This window comes from Triturus cristatus, chromosome 6 (assembly GCF_964204655.1).
Source record: "Triturus cristatus chromosome 6, aTriCri1.1, whole genome shotgun sequence".
NCBI classification, from domain to species: Eukaryota; Metazoa; Chordata; class Amphibia; order Caudata; family Salamandridae; genus Triturus; species Triturus cristatus.
In genome coordinates, this window is record NC_140589.1 from 588,319,326 (window position 1) to 588,341,647 (window position 22,322).

At 42.2% G+C, this 22,322-nt stretch overlaps 1 protein-coding gene across 5 annotated transcripts in view; it reads right to left on the reverse strand.

The window, feature by feature from the left end:
* The window catches only part of SNAP91 (synaptosome associated protein 91), a 667,800-nt gene that overhangs the window by 256,326 nt on the left and 389,152 nt on the right, over nucleotides 1-22,322 (reverse strand). For all 5 annotated transcript variants that reach the window (XM_085611031.1, XM_085611030.1, XM_085611029.1 and 2 more), the window contains exon 13: nucleotides 12,211-12,320. In XM_085611031.1, the coding sequence (XP_085467157.1) occupies nucleotides 12,211-12,320 (110 nt within the window). The remainder of the gene's footprint in view (nucleotides 1-12,210; nucleotides 12,321-22,322) is intronic.

A 22,322-nucleotide genomic window follows, 5' to 3' on the forward strand; every position in this document is an offset into this window, starting at 1 on the left:
TTGGGATTGGGAATGGACAGTTGGAGATGGGCTGAGCACCTGGAAGGTTGCTCCTGGTGGGGCTACATTGGGGTTATTCACCTGTTTTGTTTTTTTTGTTTTTTTTATAAGAAACCTTTATTACACATTAAAAAGATACAAACAGGGGCCTACAACCACAAGGGCCGGCCGCTAGACAGCTCGGGAGCCAGCAAGGCAACGCCATACATTCAAATGAGCCAGAAGCAAATGCTCCCGAGAGTTCGTAAGCACATATAACAGGCCGCGGCCACAGTCCAAGGGCGATCAAAAAGGACGGTTTCATATTTTCTATTAAAAAACAAACAATAACACACAAACAAGGCAATGAGAGTCCGAAATAGCAGCGTGCGCTCCCCAGGACGGGGGAAGATCCACGTTATCTGGAATAACTCTTGACAGGAGGTGGTAGTGGGGGGCGGCGGAGAAGAGGACAAAGCATACACAATCACGTAGAATGTGCGGCTAGGGGGACAAAGCGACGTCGACCTCTCGCGGCAGAGGCGGAGCGCAGATATTTCTACGATAGGAATTCCATGGACCCCACACCTTAGTCCACCTCCCAGGCTCGCCTCTCGCCACATACACCGTCTTTTCCCTGAACATACACCAATCCATAGTCTCCTTCCATACCGAAATCGTAGGCTGCCTCGGGGAGTTATTCACCTGTTTAATACTGGATTACTTCATCTGAACTACATCTTGTATCCAACCTCAATAAATCTACATAAAACCACCTCTTGGATTCTGACCTCATTACTACATATGTGTACTGGTGTGAGTGGTTGTGGGACAAGGACATGACCGAGTTGTGTCTAGGAGGTTGTTAGTGCGACTGGGGGAGGGTGGGGGGAGTTAATGGGTGGGGGTTTTCTAAGGTTTTTTCATCTGTATCGCTCTTTCTTTATCCTGGTTTCTTTCTTGAAAAGTCAAAGTCATGTTGCCTTCTACTTATTGCACAGATGTCTCTGGGTTACAGAGCCCTGCTCTATATGTGTCATTTGATGAATAAAATCGGTTTACAAAAAAAAAAAAAAAGAAAAAACATTTTTGGGGTAAAAGCTTTGTACCATTCGAAAAAGAAAAACTCAAGACACTTCTGGAAAATGGCTAACAGTCTGAACCAAACACCTATTGCAGCCACCAACACTAGTCTAACTGAGGCCAGCTGGGTTAAGTTCCTGCGGGATTACTACAAGTACACTCCTGTAGGGCCCCCTTTCTATCCTGATATACAGGGTCACTCTACTGTAAATCCACCTTATAGCCCAGATGCCATTCCGTACATCTTCCTGGAAAAACAAACCTGACAAGTTATTCAAAGGTGCAGGCAGGAAGGGGTCCTGGGAGCAGATGTTCTGCCACAAGCATTGTTTAAATCAAACCCAATGTACTGGATGGCTACTCTAACAGTATTTAACAGTGCTTTGTAACAACAAATCATTCCAGACTCCTGGAAGGGCTCCATAATCAATCCAATCCTCAAGAATGGGGAACGTCACCAGCCAGCAAATTATCTGATCACCCTTCTAGACATGGAAGCAAAACATTTTGCTAGTCTACTACTTACAGATCTGCGGTACTGGGCCGATGACAATCACATCATCCCCCTAAATTAAACTGGGTTCACTGAAGAGGCCGGCACATCAACTAATATTCTGGCATTCTCACTAATAATGGACAAGCTCAAACACAAAAAGCAACCACTCTACCTATGTTACGTAGACCATAAGGCCATGTTTGAATGAGTGAAGTGTAACCTTCTTTGGCAAAATCTAGCATCTAAGGGTATCCTGGTTCCCCTTCTAAAAGCCATACAGCTCCTTTATACAGACACATGGGTAAGGGTAAGAATCGGAAACTGTTCCATCTTGTCCAGGAAAGTATAAAACTACCAGGGGTTTCAAGAAAGGATGCGTTTTGGCACCATATCTGTTTAATCTTTGTTTAGCTGACTTACCTCCCACCCTGGATACAGTAAACTCATATCCCCCAAATTATGTCCTATGCATATTTCAAACTTGCGGATGACGTGATCCTGCCTAGCCAGACAAAAAGTGGGCTAAAATGACATTGATAAGCTGTACTTCAGTTCTTCAACCAATGGCATGACAATAAATCGGAAGTTAACTAAGATAATGGAAATGGGCAGCAGGATCAAGAAAAGCCATGAATGGTTCCTACACAGTGAACTGGAGTTGGCAAGAACCTATAGATGCTTAGGGGTACTCTTTGATGAAAGAGTCTCCTTTCCACAGCATAGAAAAAATCTGATGAGAAGAGCCAACACCTTGATCCTTGCTTTCTGAACCTTACAAAGAGCTCTGGCCGGCCCAAGTTTTTTACCCTTGTTGAAAGTAGTAGAAGCAAAACTCATGCCAAGTATTTCTTATGGGAGTGAAGCCCTCCATGGCAGAGACAGAGCAGTTTTAAATTTAGTTTCATCCAAAAACATTAAGATCACTATTTCACCTTCCCCCAAATGCTTCACCTGCCCAGATAAGGTTGGAGTTTGGTCTACTAAATCAGTCAATATCAAGGAAGGAAGACTATGTAAAAAAAATGTAAAAGAATCAGATCCTCCACAGGACGTCAACTGTGTCAAGCGCTCTGGCAGAAACTGCAAACGAATGAAACAGCACCTGCTCCCATTACCTTGATTTGTCCATTAAAAACCTAGGTATTTGTGCAATATGAGAAGATTCACATCTCCAATCGCCTACAAAATGCTGGTTCATGCTAAAAGATAAAGATTTTATCCTCCAGATCGCATGCCTGGACAATCCAATATGAGTACAAGATACTTAAGCCTCAACTTTACTTAGAGGCTGGGTGGTCAAGACATTTAAAAATTGACTATGTGCTACCATTTTGGCCTTTTTCCTGGGGAAATCGATGGAAAGGCATGGAAAAAGACAGCTGCAGAGGACTGCTGCAAACTGTGCAACTCTGGGGAAGAAAATATCATACACATTGCATGTCTATGCCTTACTCCAAGAAAGGAGTTTACTGCTGAAAACACCATTTAATCAATGCGGAATCCGGACATGTAGGAAGGCTGTAGTTGGAAGTCTAAGAGCTACAGACCCCATTTTGAACTGTCGATGTATGAAATTACCAAGGCTTGCAGGTAAAAACTTGACTGCCACCGATGTCTTGCTGTGTTAAACTCAATGCCACCTTCCCCGATGACTATAAACACCAAGATAAACCTCCTGCTGAAGAAACCATCTGCCGATACGTTAGACCTCAAGAACTTCAGACCCATCTCCCTCCTCCCCTTCCTAGGCAAGGTCCTCGAGAAGGCCATCAACGTCCAACTATCTGAGTTCATCGAAGAGAGCCACATCCTTGACATCTCCCAATCCGGCTTCTGAAGTAACCACAGCACCGAGACCTCACTCCTCGCCGCCACAGACATCATTCACTCCCTCCTCGACCGGAGAAAAACCGCAGCCCATATCCTACTGGATCTCTCAGCCATCTTCAACACAGCTTCCTATCACACCCTAATCACAAAACTCCATGACGCCGGCATCCGTGATAAGATACTGGACTGGATCCACTCCTTCCTGACCGGCTGAACAAAGCAAGTCTGATTATCTCCATTCCTCTCAGAAGCTACTGCTGCAGAGTGCCCCAGGGCTCCATTCTGAGCCCCACCCTCTAACATCTACATGGCTGCCCTCGCAGCCATCATCAGAAGCCACGGACTCAACATCGTTTCCTCTGCCGATGACACCCAGCTGATCACCTCCCTCAACAACAGACCCACAGCAGCCAGAATCAACTTTCAAAATGGAATAAGGCAGTTGCTTCCTGGATGCAAGGCAGCTGCCTCAAATTCAACTCGGACAAGACTGAAATACTCATCCTAGGGCCCACCCCCCTCAGCCTTCGGACGACTCTTGGTGGCCTGTCACACTAGGAACCCCTACGGACCACACACGCAACCTGGGCTTCATACTGGACTCCTCACTCTCAATGAACCGTCAATTCAAACCCGTATCCTCATCCTGTTTTCACATGCTCCGCTTGCTTCGAAAGACATCCAGAAGTCTCCCCAAAGAATCCAGAAAGAGTGTCACCCACGCACTCATCATCAGCAGCCTCGACAGCGCACTCTATGCCGCCATCACTAAGAAACAGCTGAGGAAGGTTAAGAAAGTCTAAAATGCTGCAGCCAGACTGGTCCTCGACATCCCCCACCACAGCCACATGACATCACCACTGAAAAATCCACTGGCTCCCTATGAACAAAATAATCACCTTCAAGCTCCTCACTCCAAGGCCCTCCACATCACCAGACCAGAATACTGTACCACGGTCTCGCTTTCCACACACCCGCCAGACAACTCTGCACCGCCTATCATGCGCTGGGGTCCATCCAACTGATCCACCAGACCAGGACTGGAGGAAGATCCTTCGCCTACCTCAACCCCAAGACCTGGAACACCCAACCCTTCTACCTCAGGCAATATGCATTGTTGTCCCAGTTCAGGAAGGACCTCAAGACCTGGCTCTTCAACTGAACCTCCACACCCAGAGGGATAAGCAGCCCCCCCCACCCTGCATCTTGAGACCCCCACGGGTGAGTAGCCATGCTTTACATACCCATGATTGATTGACTGATTTTATGCCCTCTTCCTTCCTTACTATCTTCACATTTTCTTGTAATTTGCACTACCTTACAATCACAGTTTGCTCGATATCAATTGTTTTAATAGAAGGACATTACATCATGTTCTTTTCAGGTTGCATTTTGGTGGACTCCAACTTTTCTTAAATATGGACTATGCAAAATGATAATGCACTTGCCAATTTAGCCAGCAGGTAATAGGCATTCTCTTTTAGGCTTTTTATATTAACCCGATGTGTCAGACACGCCCCCCCCTTACTTGTGTATTAGTTTTGTTGTATGGATATACCCAAGCTGATAGCTTGTCACTTACATGATTTCTCATACAACATTATTTTACCACTTTCTTACGAAATTACATTTTTAATTCGTGTCACATGATTTTAAAAGAAAATGCAGTAATGAGATTTTCATGAAATTTGATTAGGGTTTCAGCTAACTGTACTAAAACAAGCATTTGCAATGCAATAGGTCTCGCATTTATGCGAGTTTGAGCTATTGACATTGCTAATAATAATGCCATATTTTTGTTTTCATTTTTAAAACATAAATAAAAGGCATTGTCATTTACAATGCCAATAGCTTAAACTTGAATAAATGAGACCTATTGCATTGCAAATGCTTGTGTAATGAGTTGACTGGGTCAGCGGCTACGTTTCTTAATTTATGGAGGGCCAAAAAAACAGTTTAAGAGCCACTATCAAATCCCGCATAACGTGCATGTTTTTGGCCATTTGAAGCTCCAAGCATCCAGTTTTCTGTGCGTCGTAGGTTGGGGAAATGTATGCGTAAAGCTGCGCTGAGGCAGTGCAATATCACTAATCTGATGTCCGATGTTCACATTTGTTAAATTACACTAAGTGATTTAAAATAATCTGTTTTTCCATCCTGCAGCGTGCCTGTAAACAGAACATTAGTTCACACGCTTTACTAAATAACTTATTCGTTTACCTTTTAATACCCATCACAAACGCATAATTACTGGTTAACAATTTGTAACACGTACCAGAAAATAGTCAGGCAGGAATGCAGACAGGCGCGAAAAGCATAAATACAATACAAACTTAATTTCACACCACCAGTTAGATGGTGTTGCAATAGAGCATCGCTACCAAGGCTCAGTGGGTTGAGGGCCTGTCATGTCCCCTCCACCCCCCAAAAAGATTTCTGCAAACACCTCCATATAGGGCAGTGTGCAATCGCCAGAGCACAGAATCAGAGTGAGCAGGACTGAAGAAAGGGATTCCTCAGCCAACTGAAAATACCCATAACTTAGTGTGCTATTTAGATTAGTGAGTAGAAACGCTCCCTTTCGGCCCGCATAGCAAATTAATTAAATAAACAAGCGCGGCTGCTAATGTGAAAGCGGACCACGCTGCAAATTGTTTTTTTAAAGAAGAGTGCTCACTGACTTATGAAGGAGACCGTGTAAATCCACAAGTAAAGAACCAGTCCTCATGGGAGATAACAAAAGGCGACAGGGCAGTAACAAGGAGGGACTAACAAGCCTCATTATCAATCGAAAGCCAGCATTTACCAAGGACAATGACACCAGCCAATCAAAAATGTGAGAGGAGAGTAGGCAAGGCTTCCACAGCATACTCGACTACTGCATGCCTCGCAGAGCGAGCAGTGCATGCTCGCTGCCGCTAGACTCGACCTAAAAATGAACTAGACAAGGCATACTGGTTATCCAAGAAAACAAAGCACACATGTCTGGTTGGTGTTGAGGGGCTCCAGGATGACTGGGGTAATCTCTCAATAAGTGTGAATCATTCCTGGAGATTTGGATGTGAAGAGTGAGTTTAGAATCTCACATAAAGACAATTTCTCGGATATCCATGGGAAGCTTCCTGAAACTTTAGACAGATATGTTACATAAAACCATAAATGACAGCCTTAGCCTTTACACAACATTCGAAAGACAGGACAGGGCGGACAAAAAGTAAGATACATCCCAGAAAAATTCACCCCAATAAGGATGTTCTTCGAGAAGACATCACACTGCATTTTTACGCATGAGACAAAACACAGCTTCTGGTTTGGATCAGTCCATAAAACTCCAGGAGGTTGAGAAAGGAAAGTTTACAAATGTTGAGAAAGCACTGATGTGCAATGAACAGGGATACTGGCAGACTGAAGATAAAAAAAAAAGAATCAAGAAAAAAAGAATCTGCGTTAGCTTGTGGGGTATCATCATTTTCATCCGTCTGTAAATGGACATCTTCATTTGGCAATAGCTGGCCATAAGTTAGCCACTTCTCTACCCTACTGTTCCCCACTAATTGAAAAGCCGAGCTTCAGGGTCATGGCTGAGTAGCATTCGAAATCTGTGAATTAGGTGATTATTTTACAACTACCACAGACCAGGAGTAACAGCTAAACACAGTAATGCAGGCACAAAGGATTATGTGAGGCTAGTGAATGAGAACACCATGTGTATAAGGGCCCACAACAGTATTTTAGACACTTGATCAGCATGACTACCTATCAATTGTGATAATTGCACATTGGGAGAAGAAGCATCCAATAAAATGTCTGGCTCTTGGGGTACATGCCCGCTTGGATGACATTATTTTCTTATGTTTCACTTCTTAGGTAACTGATTATTGGAACAAGCAATCACCATCATCAGATATGAACTTAGCAAACAAGCATGGGAAAGGGTCAGAGAGCTGACTTCTGAAACACCTTGAATGGAATCAGCCTCTTGCTCAGGGTGAACACATTTGTGAAGAATCAGGAGGTCAAGCCTATTCAGTCAACAGTGGCAGAGGTTGTTCTCCACACATTGGAAAATATATTGATCACACATGGTTTTTCACAAAGTATTAAAAACTGTTAACGAGTCACCCTTCAAGTCATGAGATTTCCATGACAATCTGTAGAACCTGGGCAACTACCCTTGCCAGATCTAGTTCCAATTGAGTAGTAGAGAGGATCAAGCACAATATCAATTAATTGCTTCAGAAATTTCTGAATTCATCTCAGTCACTTGTATTTAGTCTGTGGAACATTTCAGTAAATTTGTGTTCATTGTGTCACTACAGAGAGAGAAACCAAACATAAGGTAATTGGTCTAGGTCCACAAGGATACAGCTCAACCCCTCCTACTATGTAACTATCTCTCACTATGAAAACACAAGCATCCCCTGATATATTTTGGTCTTGTTGGGACTCATTAATGATATACAGATTGAGTCCTATGGCATAGCCAGCTAAGGAACCAAAATTTGGGCACACTCTTCCAATTTGCGCCTAAACCTAAAAGGCCATTAAATTCCAAAACTGCATGTTAAATGATTATTCAAACCCTGCTTTCCAGGCAATGAACAGAGTCTCCATGACTGTTTTGCAGGCCCCCAAATCTGAACCATCAGTTTCCGTGACATTTTGCTCATATGTGTCGGGATCTGTCCAAAAGAAAAGTAGCTGTACTTTCAGAAGAGGTGTCTCCAGGGCGCTAGCAGCATAGGTGTGGGTAGGGGTTCTATATGTGAAGGTAGGAGACAACTATCTAGGTAGAACGCAGAGACCAAGGGCTGAGTTTGTAATACGAGGAAAGCACATTGATTTGATGGTTGACTTGGAATCTTTATACACTATTGTTTCCAAGAAAATGTTTGATTCAGAATGGCCAAATGTGAGGTTACTCCCAAAAGATTAATCCAGGAGTATAGCAAGGGAAAAGATAAACATCATTGGGTATGTGGTTGCCGATATTGTTTTTGGGGGATCGAGCATAAGACCAAATGTATGTGGCAGAGTCGGGTCAACTAATGTTAAGGTGGGTTCATCAGAACGACATGCACATCGTGATCAACCCACATGCACCGAACCAAGTCATGGTTGTTGAAAAAGAACAATGGAGGATATTATCAGGGATATGGAGTGTGTGTTATTAGATGAAATGGGACAGTTGAAAGGACACTCACGTAAAATTAGGTTGAAACAAGGAGTGGTCCCAGTACAGCACAAAGTAAGGAGAGTGTCCATAATGGTTAGGGAACAAGTCAAAAAAATGGTTAGATGAGATGCTAGAAAGTGGGGTGATCGAGCCTGTGGAAACATCTAATCGTATCTCCCCAGTAGTGATCACGCACAAAGCAGATGGAAAACTCCAGTTTTGTGTGGATTTGTAGAGTCTCAACCAAAAAGTGGTGACAGCTAATTTCAGGCAACTCTAATTTGGATAATTCCCCTTCATCAAACATTTACTCAAATGAAGATAGACGTCTTTTCACCTTTACTTCACAATACCGAATGGGCTAGCACTTTTTCTTAGGAACAGTTACTCTCTGGTGATCAATACACATTACCTTGGGAGCACGGGTACTGGACCTTTCTTCTTTGGTTCCCCGTCCCTCTCTTTGTGCAGCAGATATTTAGTATGGCAGCCAGCCGTGGGACTTAGTGCATCCGTCTTCTTTCTTTTTCTTGTTTAACTCACCTCGACAAGGACGCACTGCACGTGACCGGTTCCGTTGTCTCATATAGGTACCTTGAGTGGTGTTTGTGTATCACTATCTACCCACAGACAAATCCCCCCCCCCCCCACCCGCAAGCCCTCACCCATGTTCCAACATGACAGACAACCTTGGTCTCAGCTTTGACGATGATACCATAGCAGAAATCCTGAGAGCACCACAGAGGACTGGAAAGCTTTAGCAGCCCTGAGAAACAACAAATCAAGACGGCCCAACACAGGTCAATTATGACAGAATACCTCAGGGTTAATATAGCCCCCAATGGCCTACTCATTACCCTGACCCCTAGAATCTTCCTTGAAGATATTGCTTTCCACAAAGAATGGCCAAAGATCACATGGAAGTTCACGAGTGATTGGCTCGTCCTTATTATTAATACAGCTAAACGCCTTTCCGACTCCCTGCTGATTCAGAACACGATATCAGAGAATGCACTAAAAACAAGCATAACAATCACAGCTTTTAAATCCCGCCTAGGAATGAGGAAATGAACAAGCACAAAGAATACCTCACTCAACAGAAAATCAACAAACTGCAAAAAGATGTCAAACGCTTCGACCGAGAGAAGGTATACCCTTATACGAAAGAAGACTATCAATTTTCTACTAACAATATATCATCTAATGAGAGTTCAACCAGCTTGTCCAGAAGATCGGGCTTGGTTAGTAGAGATTCCAGCTAAGAGAGCAGGAACAATTCTAACATACAGAGGGGTAATTTGACTAACCACCCTCCCCCCCCCTTACCAATTTTCCAAAACATCCTTACCAGACAAACATGTTCCCTGTACAATAAATGGGACCACACACAATGTGGAATGTACAACCTTGTCACCCTGAACAATTCCCGATGTACCAACAATTCCCGAACCTCTCTTTTCTCAACAGAGGAAGCGGCAGAGGAAGAAGAAGAGGAACCACCAAGAATGTTCATTGGCAGGAACCAGAAGCCCAGATGCTACGGAGGAGCAAGATAACTGAACCCAAACACTCGTAGTTAACCTCTCCTCATGACAACTAGATTAAAATGAAACAGCCCTCTTGGATAGGGGTCTTGGATTTCTCCCCACCTCAAGAGAACATATTTTTCGTCTCCACCAGGAACTACATCAATTCTTCCACAAAATCAGACTACAGGCCTACTTTCAAGACAAACCTTATACCCAGCAAGAGGGCACAAGATTACACCAAAGGTCCAGATTCATTCCTCCCGCTTCCGCCACCCCAAATGAAATACTCACTTTTGAGCAGGCTGTCCTTAAAGAGGAAGCACTTACGAGTGGACCCCCTCCATTCAACATTATTTCAAGAGAAAAATGTACTTAGGGGGATCACTGATACCACTATTGTGGTGAAACCAGCTGCCAAAAGCGCGCCATCCTTCTACAGGATGTGACCACCTATGATGATGAATGCCGACGCCAACTGGCTGACACACGCTACTATCTTCCAATTGACAAGGATTCCACTGCACGCCTGATCATCAAGATCAAAGGATATCACAGAGGCCAAGACAGAGGGATGGATTACCAAACAAGAGGCAAGTTTCCTAAACAACAAACAACCTCGCATACCAAGTGTGAGAGGCTGACATTCTTGTACCATTTGACACTAGATGCAAGTCGATAGTTACAGTGGATGCAAGTGCAAGCGGCATAGGAGCAGTCCTTTCTCAAGGTCATGGCACGGTTGATAAAATGGTAGCTTTGGCATCACGTTCATTCACAACTTCGGATTGTCATTATTCTGGCATCGAGATGGAGGCATTGGCATATGTATGGGGGCTGGAGTATTTTAGGATCTATGTGTGGGGGGGTTAAAACAAGCTATGGATGAATCATAAGCCTCTGATAAAAATCCTATCCCCAGGAGGAGCAGGCAAGGGTTCTGCTAGAGTTGCCAGATTGGCTGGAAGGTCACAAGAGTAAAACTACATCCTTTAGTACATACCAGGATGGAGGAATGTGCAGGCAGACTGATTGTCATGTTGGATGTTGGATTGGTAAATGGTCAATGGGGGAAGTGGTGAGGAGTGAGAAAGAAGGGGCTGTGGCCAGTGTGTATGATTTGGTATGTTGGTCTTCAAGCACTTGGAGTAGTGAGGATTGAAGTGAGGCCATTTTGTAGGGTAATGTTTTGAGTGGAGTGGTCGGATTGGTGATGAAGGGTGGACGGAGAGGAAGTACTATACCTAACGCATTACAGACATTTGGTAAAGTGGTGGATGAGTGATCTTTGGTGGGTGACAATCTGTTAGTGCAAGGGGAGAGAATCATACTACCTGTTGGAGACCGGAAACAATTGTTTTGTATAGCCCATGAAGTCCATCTGGGGCAGACTATGACTAAGAAACATCTCCGGGCAAAGTTTGGGTGGCCAGGAATAGATGAGGATGTGGTGTACTGGGTGGAAAGATTGCTACTAAATGAAGTGAAACAATTCATCCTAGAAAGCAAACTCTGGGGGGCTGTCCAAGACCCCATTCTATTGCATTTAGATGGTGGCAATGCCCTGCGCCAAGGCCTCCCAGACTGCATACTGGAAAAAACTGATCAGCAGATCTTCTGGTTAAGGATTTATGATAGCCAACTGTAGCTACAGCAGCAGCCGTCGCTCAGAGCCTGCCCTGGCCTGGGTGACATGCTGGCACTGATGGTTTGTTGGGGGCTCGGGAGGAGAGAAAAGCATGGACAGAGAGGGAGAGAAAAAACTCATATGCGATGAAAGGTTTGATGTCAGCAGTGGAAGGATACATGCCATCCAATTACAACAAAGTGACAATGAAATGCTCCTTGGCTGCTCTGGCTCCTTGTATAGGAAGGAAGCTCATTAAATCAGGAGCAGGTAAGTAAGAAAGACAAGAAATGAGTAAGTGACTAACCAAAGCCAACGTTTTGCATTTTGCATAACATACAATAGGTAATCAACAACACATAGCAATACCAATCTGCTTGCAAGGCCTAAAAAGTAAGTATTCCAGAGTTTAAATAGAAAGCACCATATTAGTCCCTAATAAGCTAACGTTTTAAGTTATAATTCAAGGATCTCATGCTATGCAAGAGCTCACCTTACTGCACCGGATGTGCAGGACGTTGAAAAAAGGTCAATAGGTGGGGATGTATTAACTGTTTTTGCTGGGGTTGTACTGGGTGATGTAACTGTTGTAGGTGGAGCAGCCTAATGAAAAATAGAAAATACACAATAAAGAGAAGAAAACCTACAATAGAATGATAATGTGAAGAAATATAAAATATAACTGCAAATGAAAGTTCATATGTAACATTGTACAGCCACGTTAGCTCACATTATTGCTTTTGTTACGTTGTGTCAAAGAAATCTCTGACAGCTGTGAAACAACAAATCCACCACCAGAATATTAAAGTGTGACAGTGGAATGACCTGGCAGTCACACTTTCATTTTTACACTGTCTAGGTGCATTTTGGGTCTTATCACAATATATTGTGTTGTTGCAATTCTTATAATGCACTCCAGTTAGTGGGACCATTTTAGATTGACATCTCAGACCACCTCAGAGCTCATCAAGTTCTCATTGTTAGCTTCCAACACTTTTGAACATCACTATTTCCTATAGCGACAAAAACCAATGGGGAAGCAGTTACGGCCAGTGTGAATTTATTTCTCACTGGTGGTGTTTTACTAATGAGTTATCCGGTAGACTGTATTCCACTAGTTTTCTCCCCTTTGGTAATGGGTGGTATCTTAACACTGACTTTATCTGTCTTTCAGCACTATGGATAAGGCAAAGGTATGACAGACACATTATGCCATTAGTGTTCTCTCTAGAGCGGATACCACACTGTACGACTACAACATAAACATATATAGTACAGTATCAGTAGTGTCTAAACAAAAACATATAATTTCATTGTATGCATGTCTATAAAGAATCAGTGCAAAAAGAACAATTGATGGACAGAATGCAGAACAATGTCATACATCCACCCCATTAGGGAGAAACCGGTCCTAGGATGCTTGTTTACAGTCCAGGGAGGATCTGACCTGGAAGTTCGGGCTGGACTGTTCTCATTGGGCGCAGGGTTAAGAATGATTTGCATATGGCTGGGTCCAAACTGGAATGGCATGGTGAGCAAAAAAAAGATGTCGTTAGGCACAGATCTCTGTACTGGGGTGAATGTGTAACATTGTTCTGCATTCTGTCCATCAATTGTTCTTTTTGCATTTGTAAAGAATCAGAAAATTAATGCTTAGGTTAAAGGCAGCAGAGAATCTAGAAAGATTTGACATTATTGAGCTAAAGAATGTCACAGAATCCTGAAATAAGATCTTGAGAACCTGAAAGACTGAGTCACCTTGATCTGAAATTCAAATCTGTGACCTGCTAGTCACCCACTGATCTCAGCAAAGCATGTTTGCGTGCTCTTTGATTCCTTCTCATATTCCTATCATTCTATAATCTTATCTTACTCCCTCTAAACTGTGTCTTGAATCATTCTTCTCCCGTCTTCCTCATCTGTTCTCATTTCCTATTTTCATCTATGTCTAAACCTCCCTATTCATCTCCCTCTCTACATACCCCCTTCTTCCCAGTTTCCACTCCCCCTCCCCTCTGGCCTTATTTCTTCTATGTCATCTTTATCTGTTTCTCTTGGCTCTCTTAGTCTTCCTGTGATCTCTTCCAATCCTTCCCTGTCTGCCTAAATGCACAGAGTTGAAAAGGCCTTCAGAGTGTGAACACTCTGCTTTGATTGTCTGTGGCTGAAGCATGAACAATCGAGTCAGCCAGCAAAGTAAGAAAGAAAATCACAAATAGCAGGTGGAAATAGGCAGATCAAACAAAACACAGTGTGTATATTAACTTTGCAAATATGTTGGTTGTGTTCAATGAAACATATGGTGCCAATGGAGAGCTGTTTTAATACTATTATAGCCGTATGATTACCTAAAAAGTGTATCTTAAGCCACCTACCTCATAAAACAAAGTCACATGAATGTCATAAGGAAATCCCTCCCAGCCCATCTTACTGTAATAGTGATTTCCCAGGTACATTGTTACCTTTTGCAATGGCAAAATATTCAATATAATTCCTCAAAACTTCATTTGGGAATAAACCTCTGAAACACAGTATGGAAAATATCACTTACCTTTAACAATAGCTTGTAGTGCTGTGAATGACACGCGGGACATACTCTTGCCCTGTAGTATTGGTGTGGAAGTTGCAAGTTATTTTTCTTTGAAGATGATGATATTGTTTCAAGGTGACTTGTGATACCTCCCTAGAAGCTCACAATGCACCAGGACATTCACTCAGTTATAGATTGAATTATAAATTACTGTTGCGAATAAGTAGGGGTAGAGATACAAAGCTGTACATCCATGTGTCCTGGTAGATGAATCTACATTTAGTAAGATAGTGACCGTCAAAAGGCCTATTGCAAGTTTCTATCCAGGAATATAGGAAAGCGCAAGTGAACCTACAGCACTATAAACAGGAAACCAAATTTTACAGGTAAGCAAAGTTTCTCGTTTGCTGCATGTGCTGCTGTAAATTCCGTGTGGAGTACAGACTAAAAAACAGTACCCATTTTCCTAAACCGGTGGCATGCAAGATGCAATGAAAGATGATCATAACAAAGTTATAGGCACTCTTTGGCCAACTTGGGCTTCTCTTCAGGCATGACTGCCCACCCTGTAATTCTTACTCAATGTGCGAAAGGCAGATAATTTTGTAACTTCCTGCAAGCATACTGTGCCATTATTCAAACCCGCCTTAGCGCTCCACCCTGTTTTTAAACGGAACACTACCTTCCTCAGCTGTGTACCTTCTATGACGTGAAGTTCAAATCCCACCCCCATCAATTCAAACAACGTGAAACGAAACCTAACTAAACAGTACTAAATGTATATAGCAGTTGATCTTGAAGGTTATACGGGCCTGTAACAGCAACTTGAACATTGCAGGTATATACGGGGATTGAGTGAGACAGGTCATATAACTTAGGGGTTTAACAGTAGTTGGGAGAGTAAGTCTAAGTATGAATTGACTCGTTGTGTTGTGTTGCGTTGACAGTTGTGTTAAATGGGGATAAATGGGTATCAGGATTTCGTTTCACATTATAGGATGTTGAAGACAGGTTTGATTTTTCATGTTAATTGAAATGGTTTGTAATTCTGGGTCGGGAATGGGAGAAAATACATTGGTGACTTTTTTACGGTTTATTTTCATGTTTATTTTGTGTTTGTAAAGCAACATGTATGGGGCTGATGTTCATGTTTTCATTGTTTTAGATACCCCTGAGGAAGGTTTATATCAAAACCGAAATGCATTGGGTGAAAGCAAAGTGCACTGAATAACATGGAGTTATTTTACATGCCAGTGAATAGGCCCGGATGGGCAATTCTTGAGCAATTTAAATGCGGAAAAATTTTGGACTTCATTTCTTCGACGTGATGAATTAAACTTTGGTTATAAAGAAGCTAAAAAAAATGGATTCATTTTGACAACACCAAAGAGTACGAGTGATTACGTTTCTAAATATACAATTGAACATTTTAAAACATACTGTAAATGTGAAGGCATTTGAAACTGGAGGCTAAAAATGTAATTAGTATCCTCAGATTGATTTGCGGGATCAGTGCAAGTGCATCAAACTGAATACAGTATGGATGATGAGCGGCCTCAATTGAATTTAGAAAAGCTCCAAACATTCTATTAAAATTACATTTTGATTTCTTCTTTATTTATATGTTTTCTAATTAAATAAAATGTGTTATACGTGTATTTGTTTGATGAATGCTTTTTTTGTATTTTTGTGTATTGGTTTGTGGTTCAAACCATCAACATTGCTTAGGCCGGGGTCCCAGACTTCCAGTACTGACTTGTGGGGGGTCCCTGGATTCTAATAATGTTTCAGTTGGGGTCTCCGAGTTCCAGTAATGATTAAGTGGGGGTCCCCAGAAGTCAAAAGTTTGGGAACCACTGCACTGGTCTAAGGCTTTCCAGAGATGTTCACTCATGGCCAAAAGATCCGATTCAGTGCTATGGCCGGGGCGAAAATCATTTTGAGAAGGGTCGAACCTGTTGTTAGAATTTAGATACTACGTGAGGAGTGTTAACATAGGCTTCCGTGATCTTCGCAGTCCAATGTATTCGACAATTTACATGACAATACTGGTCTTTGAAAATGTTTTTTCAAAATTGAGCCAGGTGAAGAGCCACAGAGAGATTTTTGGTGATTCATATGGATTTTGAAAGATCAATATAATACATACAGGCTCTTTTAACAATGAAAGTGTGTAAAACGTGTCTGCTTCTTCAACTGACCATGGTTGAAGGTGAAAAGAGTAAATCAATAGTTTGATTAAATGAGATTACGTTTAGCAGAAAATAACTGTGTTCTGAGGCTAAACCAGTCTTTGTGCACTTGGATAAATGGTCCATCAATTGTTAGAGTTTAAAGTTCACTTACACTGTGGAGGGAAGTGATTGCAATGAAGAAGACCACTTTCTAGGAAAATAACTATAGTGGACAAGTGTGTCAAATGGAGATCCTGTAAGCGGAGTAAGGACAATGTTCAGATCCCATGAAAGGGGTAGGGGGGTGTTCCTGGTGAGGTGGTAGAATTAGTTTTTAAAGTGTACAATTTCAGGTGACAAATTATTTGTGTGAATTAATGATTTTAATGATAAGTATTGGCGAAACAGATGAACTAATGATGCAGCACTTTAAATGATTTTATTCCTTTGCTGAGAATTGCGATTATTAATGTTGAGGTAGTTATACCACATGTTTATGTTAGACACCATTTATTTAATGGATGCAGTTTCTGATGTTCTGCTTATCTTGCTACTGTTCATCACCCCTCCCAATCAGTGGCATGCTAAGAATATGGTCCCCCCACAGCCTCCGTGGAGCAGAGAATGCTATGACACAAAAGAATAGTGATTAGAAAGCATGTATTGAGAATGAAACTTTCTATGGTGTACCTGATGTATAATTTTGAAGGGTTTCCTCTGGACGTTCTGATGCAGGTTTGCAGAAGAACATCATTCTATGAGCTATTGTTTGAAAATATTTTCTTTACCTTAAGAATTGGGTTAGTGTAAAGATGATTTCATTAATATGAAGTTGTTTTTGATTTGCCAATGGGATCTAACCATAATTATACCATGCTGGAACTGCAGCTTTGCAAATCATTATGCATAGATTTTGTATAAAAATACCTGGTTTTGAAGAATTGTGGGCAACTTCGTATTTTCCTCCTTAGACTCTATCCGATTATTTTGAGATTTTCTTTTACTCACTTAGGATGATGTCAGAACTCTTTATGAGTTTGACACTTACTATTTGGAGATAATAAATTGCTTAACTAGGTATTTTATGATGATTTTTTGATTCTGTATCTAAGCACTCACAGCAAGTAATGCATTTTTTCTGTATTGTGTTATTAATATTCTGTATTAAATCTTCAAAACTTAATTCAGATCTGGAACTCAGTTTTTGAGTGCTCCCAGTTCCTAAATTTGAATGCTAAATTATTAAGTTACTGAAAGAACGAGTAGTCTCTTCCCGCCAGATCAACGAGAGATTCTGGAGCCAAATTGCCCAAGTCAAACATTGGAGTAAGCAGGATACTGGGGTTCAGGAAAATATTGAGGTTTGGGTCCCACAGGATAACCCTTTTGAGCCCTTCCATAAAAGCTTTATGACCTGAGATTTTAAAGATAGACTGATGTTCCCTATTTTGTAATTAAGCAGCTACAGAGGCTTTATCTACAAGTTAGACCTGGCATCCTTAGCATGGTTCTCCCCCTAAACCTTTTGCCTTCAGGCCTCCTGTTTTGCAGAATTTGTTTATGCTGGCTTTTGGAATCTGCACACTTTACCAGTGCTAAAATGCTTGTGCTATCTCCTTAAAACATGGTAGAATAGGCCAATACCAAATTAGTATATTTAATTTACTTGTAAGTCCATAGTAAAGTGGCACTACCTGTGCCCAGGGCCTGTAAATTAAATGGGCGAATTAGATGGGATTACGATGATAGAGTAACTAATGGGCCTGCAACACTAGATGTGCAACCCACTTAAATAACCCTTTAAACATGTCAGAGGCCTGTCATTACAGCCTTGTTGTACAGATTTAAACTGCCATTCCGACCTTGCAAAATAAACCTTCACCTAGGAGCATCCATTAAGATTACAGTGTATTCTGATTTATTTTGGTTGTGCCATATAACACATTCTTTGAGAATTCATATTTCTGCCTCATTTGGCCAGCCTGCAGCGTGAGTCACCTTCATGCCATTGAACTTTAAACAATTATTTATGGAGCACTGTCCTGAATTTGAAGGCATTCATGTTTAAGCACCAACACAAGTACATCATTACTGTTTGAGAACATCATTTACAGCAGTTTATTACAATTTTTATTTTTGTGTTTATTCTACAGCGTATTTTATGTATTCGTAATTTTTGCAATTATGGTGTTTCATCATTTTGTTTTTGGGATTTGCATTGTTTAATATCTGTTGGTGCATATGGTTTATTTCAACATAACATTTAACGTATTTCTTTCAATTATGTGGATCGGTTCGGGGTTACGCATTTTAAAATATGGCACGCTAGCAAATTATGGGTTTCACCTGCATTGCTCAGTGAGCGCTCGTTTAAAACTAGTTTGTGTGTTTGATGCTTTCTTTTGTTTCACAGACTTTACATTAGGCACTCAAACCATTGATTAAAGCGCTAACACATTGTCCTTATACTACAGCATGTATAGAATATTTAACAGCATGTCATGTTATTCTATTGCACGTTTATGTTTTTCTTTTTTTTTTAAATCAATTTTATTGTTGAGTTTTGGACATTGATTCACATGTCACTATGTTTGAGGCATGATGTTTATTTGTTTGTGCAGATACAATTGGCACACACTGTGTTGAAGCGATTCTTAGCCCGTTTTTGAAGGCGGCTTCTCTAGTATCAACTTTAATGAAATGCGGGTCTGCATAGTGCTTAAATATTTATTCATATTCAAGGATCTTTTTCTTTATAATAGTTACCCTTGACAAAGAGCTTACAGCCAAAAATGCTTTGGGTTTCCATCAGCTTGGTTTTGAAGAATGGTAAGTACAACATATTTAAAAAGTAGGACATGTAACTAAGTTTTACATGTCCTGGTAGTAAAAACCTCTTATATTTGTTTTACACTATTGCAAGGTCTACCTCTCCCATAGGATAACATTGGAGTTACCTCATTACATTTAATAAGCTGTACCTTCCAACAAGGGACAGGCAACTCGTTCATGTTTGGTGTCATTTTTTATTGTAATGGAAAATCCTAACTTATGGTGAAGTTCGATTTTAAATTCCAATTTTGGGAACATGCACCTTTAGAAAGTTGGCAGTTTCCTGCCTTAGCCAACAGGGACCTACAACCGGTATCTGGAACACATAAATGGGTGTAGTTGGCAGTTAGGCTTTGTGTAGTCCTCCTACATGGTCTCACACAACAGAGAGCATGGATGTGCCTGGATGGGCCATCACTGGCCGTATGGGTGGGAGGAGCTGGGCACATCCCCACTTACACTTGAATAGGCCATGCCCTGCCTCCACACAAAGGGCTGCATACCCACTGTGGTTAGCCTGGAGGCAGGGAGGAAGGGCAAGGAAGGCCGGCACCAATACACTTCAAAAGCATGCTTCTAGAAGCTTCTCAATTCAAAAGCAGAACTGGGTATGAATATTGGACCCCACACATCAACTCTTCAGTACACTTCTGGATCTGTAAATACTCTAAGGAGGATTGATGTGCTGCTGAAGGGGCTGCCACTCTGCTGGACTGCTGCTCTGCTGTGCTGACCTGCTCTTGTCTGGCAAGAAGACTGGACCTCCATCTGTTGAAGCCAGGACCCCAGATTAACTCAAAGAGTTAGTTGGCTGACCTGCTGATTTGCACCGTAGGGACAGAAGGCTCCAACAACCACGACCCAAGCATCTGGACTCTGCCATTTGTGAGTCTACCTTGCTAAGTGGTGCCACCCCAGTCCGGCAAACCTGGAAATTGGCCTAAGGTGCTCTGTCAGCTTTTGTGGATCCAGCGGAACTGATGCATCTCCTCTGCTGTTCAGCCCAACCCCAAGCAGAACCAATGCACTGCTGCCACTGCGTGTGTCTCCTCAGTCGCAAAGACCCGCATCACAGCCCGCCGTCTCTGTGGCATCGACACTGTGCAACACATCCTCAGTGCAGGGCTCAACATCCCTCATCAATGGCATCCTTGACGATGACACTGAACTCATTTAAGGATCACAGCTCTTCGGAATGGACGCCTCACACCAACTGCACAAAGAATCTCCAACACCAGACTTCGCATCACAAACCGTCATTAATGGGATCCCTGACGATGCCGCAGGATCTTGCATCGCAGCTTTGTCGCATCTCGGAACCAACGCACTGCTTCTGCTGTGCAATGCATCTTCAATGAGGACCCTCCCAACACTCCACAAACCAGCATTTAAGGAACTTTGTTCAGGTGGCCCAACCGGGTCCCTTCAGCTGGCCCATGCTCCATCATGGTATGCCTGACATCTTGTGATATTTCCCAGTCCGGCAAGACCAGATATCCACAGTTGGTGCTTTGTGCTTTTTGTCACTATTTTCACTGAAATCTCTAGAATTCCAAATCACCAGTTCTGATTTTTGTCATATTGGTATTGTTTTATTTATTAAAAATAATTATATTTTTCTAATCTGGTGTGGGGTCCTTTTTGTGTGGTGATTTCACTTTATTACTGGTTGAAGTGTTGCAAAGACACTTTACACATTGCCTCTGAATTAAGCCTGTTCAATGCCAAGCTACCAGATGGATGGCTTGGGCCTTACCTTCACAAGGCCTGTGGCTGTTGCTTGACAAGGGCTCCCACCCCAGTCAACCACCAACCCGATTTTATACAGTACCCCTATTGAGAAAAGAATAGTCTTGGCGTTTGTAAGCGCAATTATTAATAAACAGAGTCCTGCACTGTTCTCAGGAGTACATGTCCTAGTCCAACTACAGAATCTATGACCCCTGCAGCATTAGATCAGTGGGTAAGAGTGTTTCTTCCCCACCCCCGTTCTCACTCTAGTCCAGTTCTAGACCTGATGAAGAAGGCACAATGAAAGGGGAGATGTGGTCTCCTGATTTGGGGGGTGCACCCAAAAACTGTGAACCTAAAACATTTTGAGATTCCAAAAGAGCGCCTTGTGAATAATTGTCCTATATGGAGACTGTGGTGTCCATCTTGGAGCCTTTTTGTCTCATGAGAGATGAGTGGGGCAAGGCGGGACAATTAAAGAAAGCCACGCCCAATGCACACCGTCAGTCAATGTGGAACCACAACAGCAGCAGCAGAACTTCAGAATGTGGAGCAGTCTGATTCAATCTGGCAACAGAGGAAGTTTACAGAAGGCAGTGCAATGTAAGCAGCCCTCTTCAGGGACTATTCCTATTCCCAAGAGTACATTTTGCAACCAGCAACCAGACTCCGACAGAATGGAATTTCTGTGGCACACTTGAGACCTGCCAAGATGAGTAGCAAGAGGATTTCCTTGTTCATCATTTATCTTGGTGGAGTATTGTGGGTACTAAATTTGGAGATAATATCTCGGGGAGAGTAGTTGACCTAGAGTTTCAGGAAAGAATACCTGTAACTTCATTTGACCTTGAATTATAGAATGTTCGCTGTAAAGACCACTGAGAAAAACTTCTCATGCCATGCCACGGAATTGCTTAGTAATCACATGTTTAAACAGCAACATTTTTTTTTAACATTTTAATTGTTCAAAAGAATCTGTTCAAAGGCGTAAGAGGAGGGTTGTGTGGCATTTTAACTTTATTTTTGGGTGGGAACGGTTGCCTTTTTCACCTTTTGAGAACTTTACAACACAGAGACTCCATATTGTTTTAGTCACAATCTAGTGGTTGGCGCCAGCTCAACATCGAAGCAATCTTTTAGGTTATAAAAATGGGACAATGCCGTGTACGCTCAGTGGACATGTGCAGCAGGAGTACTGAAGGAGCGCCATAGGCAACTCTGTCTGCGCACGGATCACGAAGGGCGACAGCCAGGCAGCTGGTGGAACCCAACAGAATTTCCATTTTCTGTTTTTCCAGGGAAGAACTGATTCAATTACAAAGTATATCTTGCAATCCT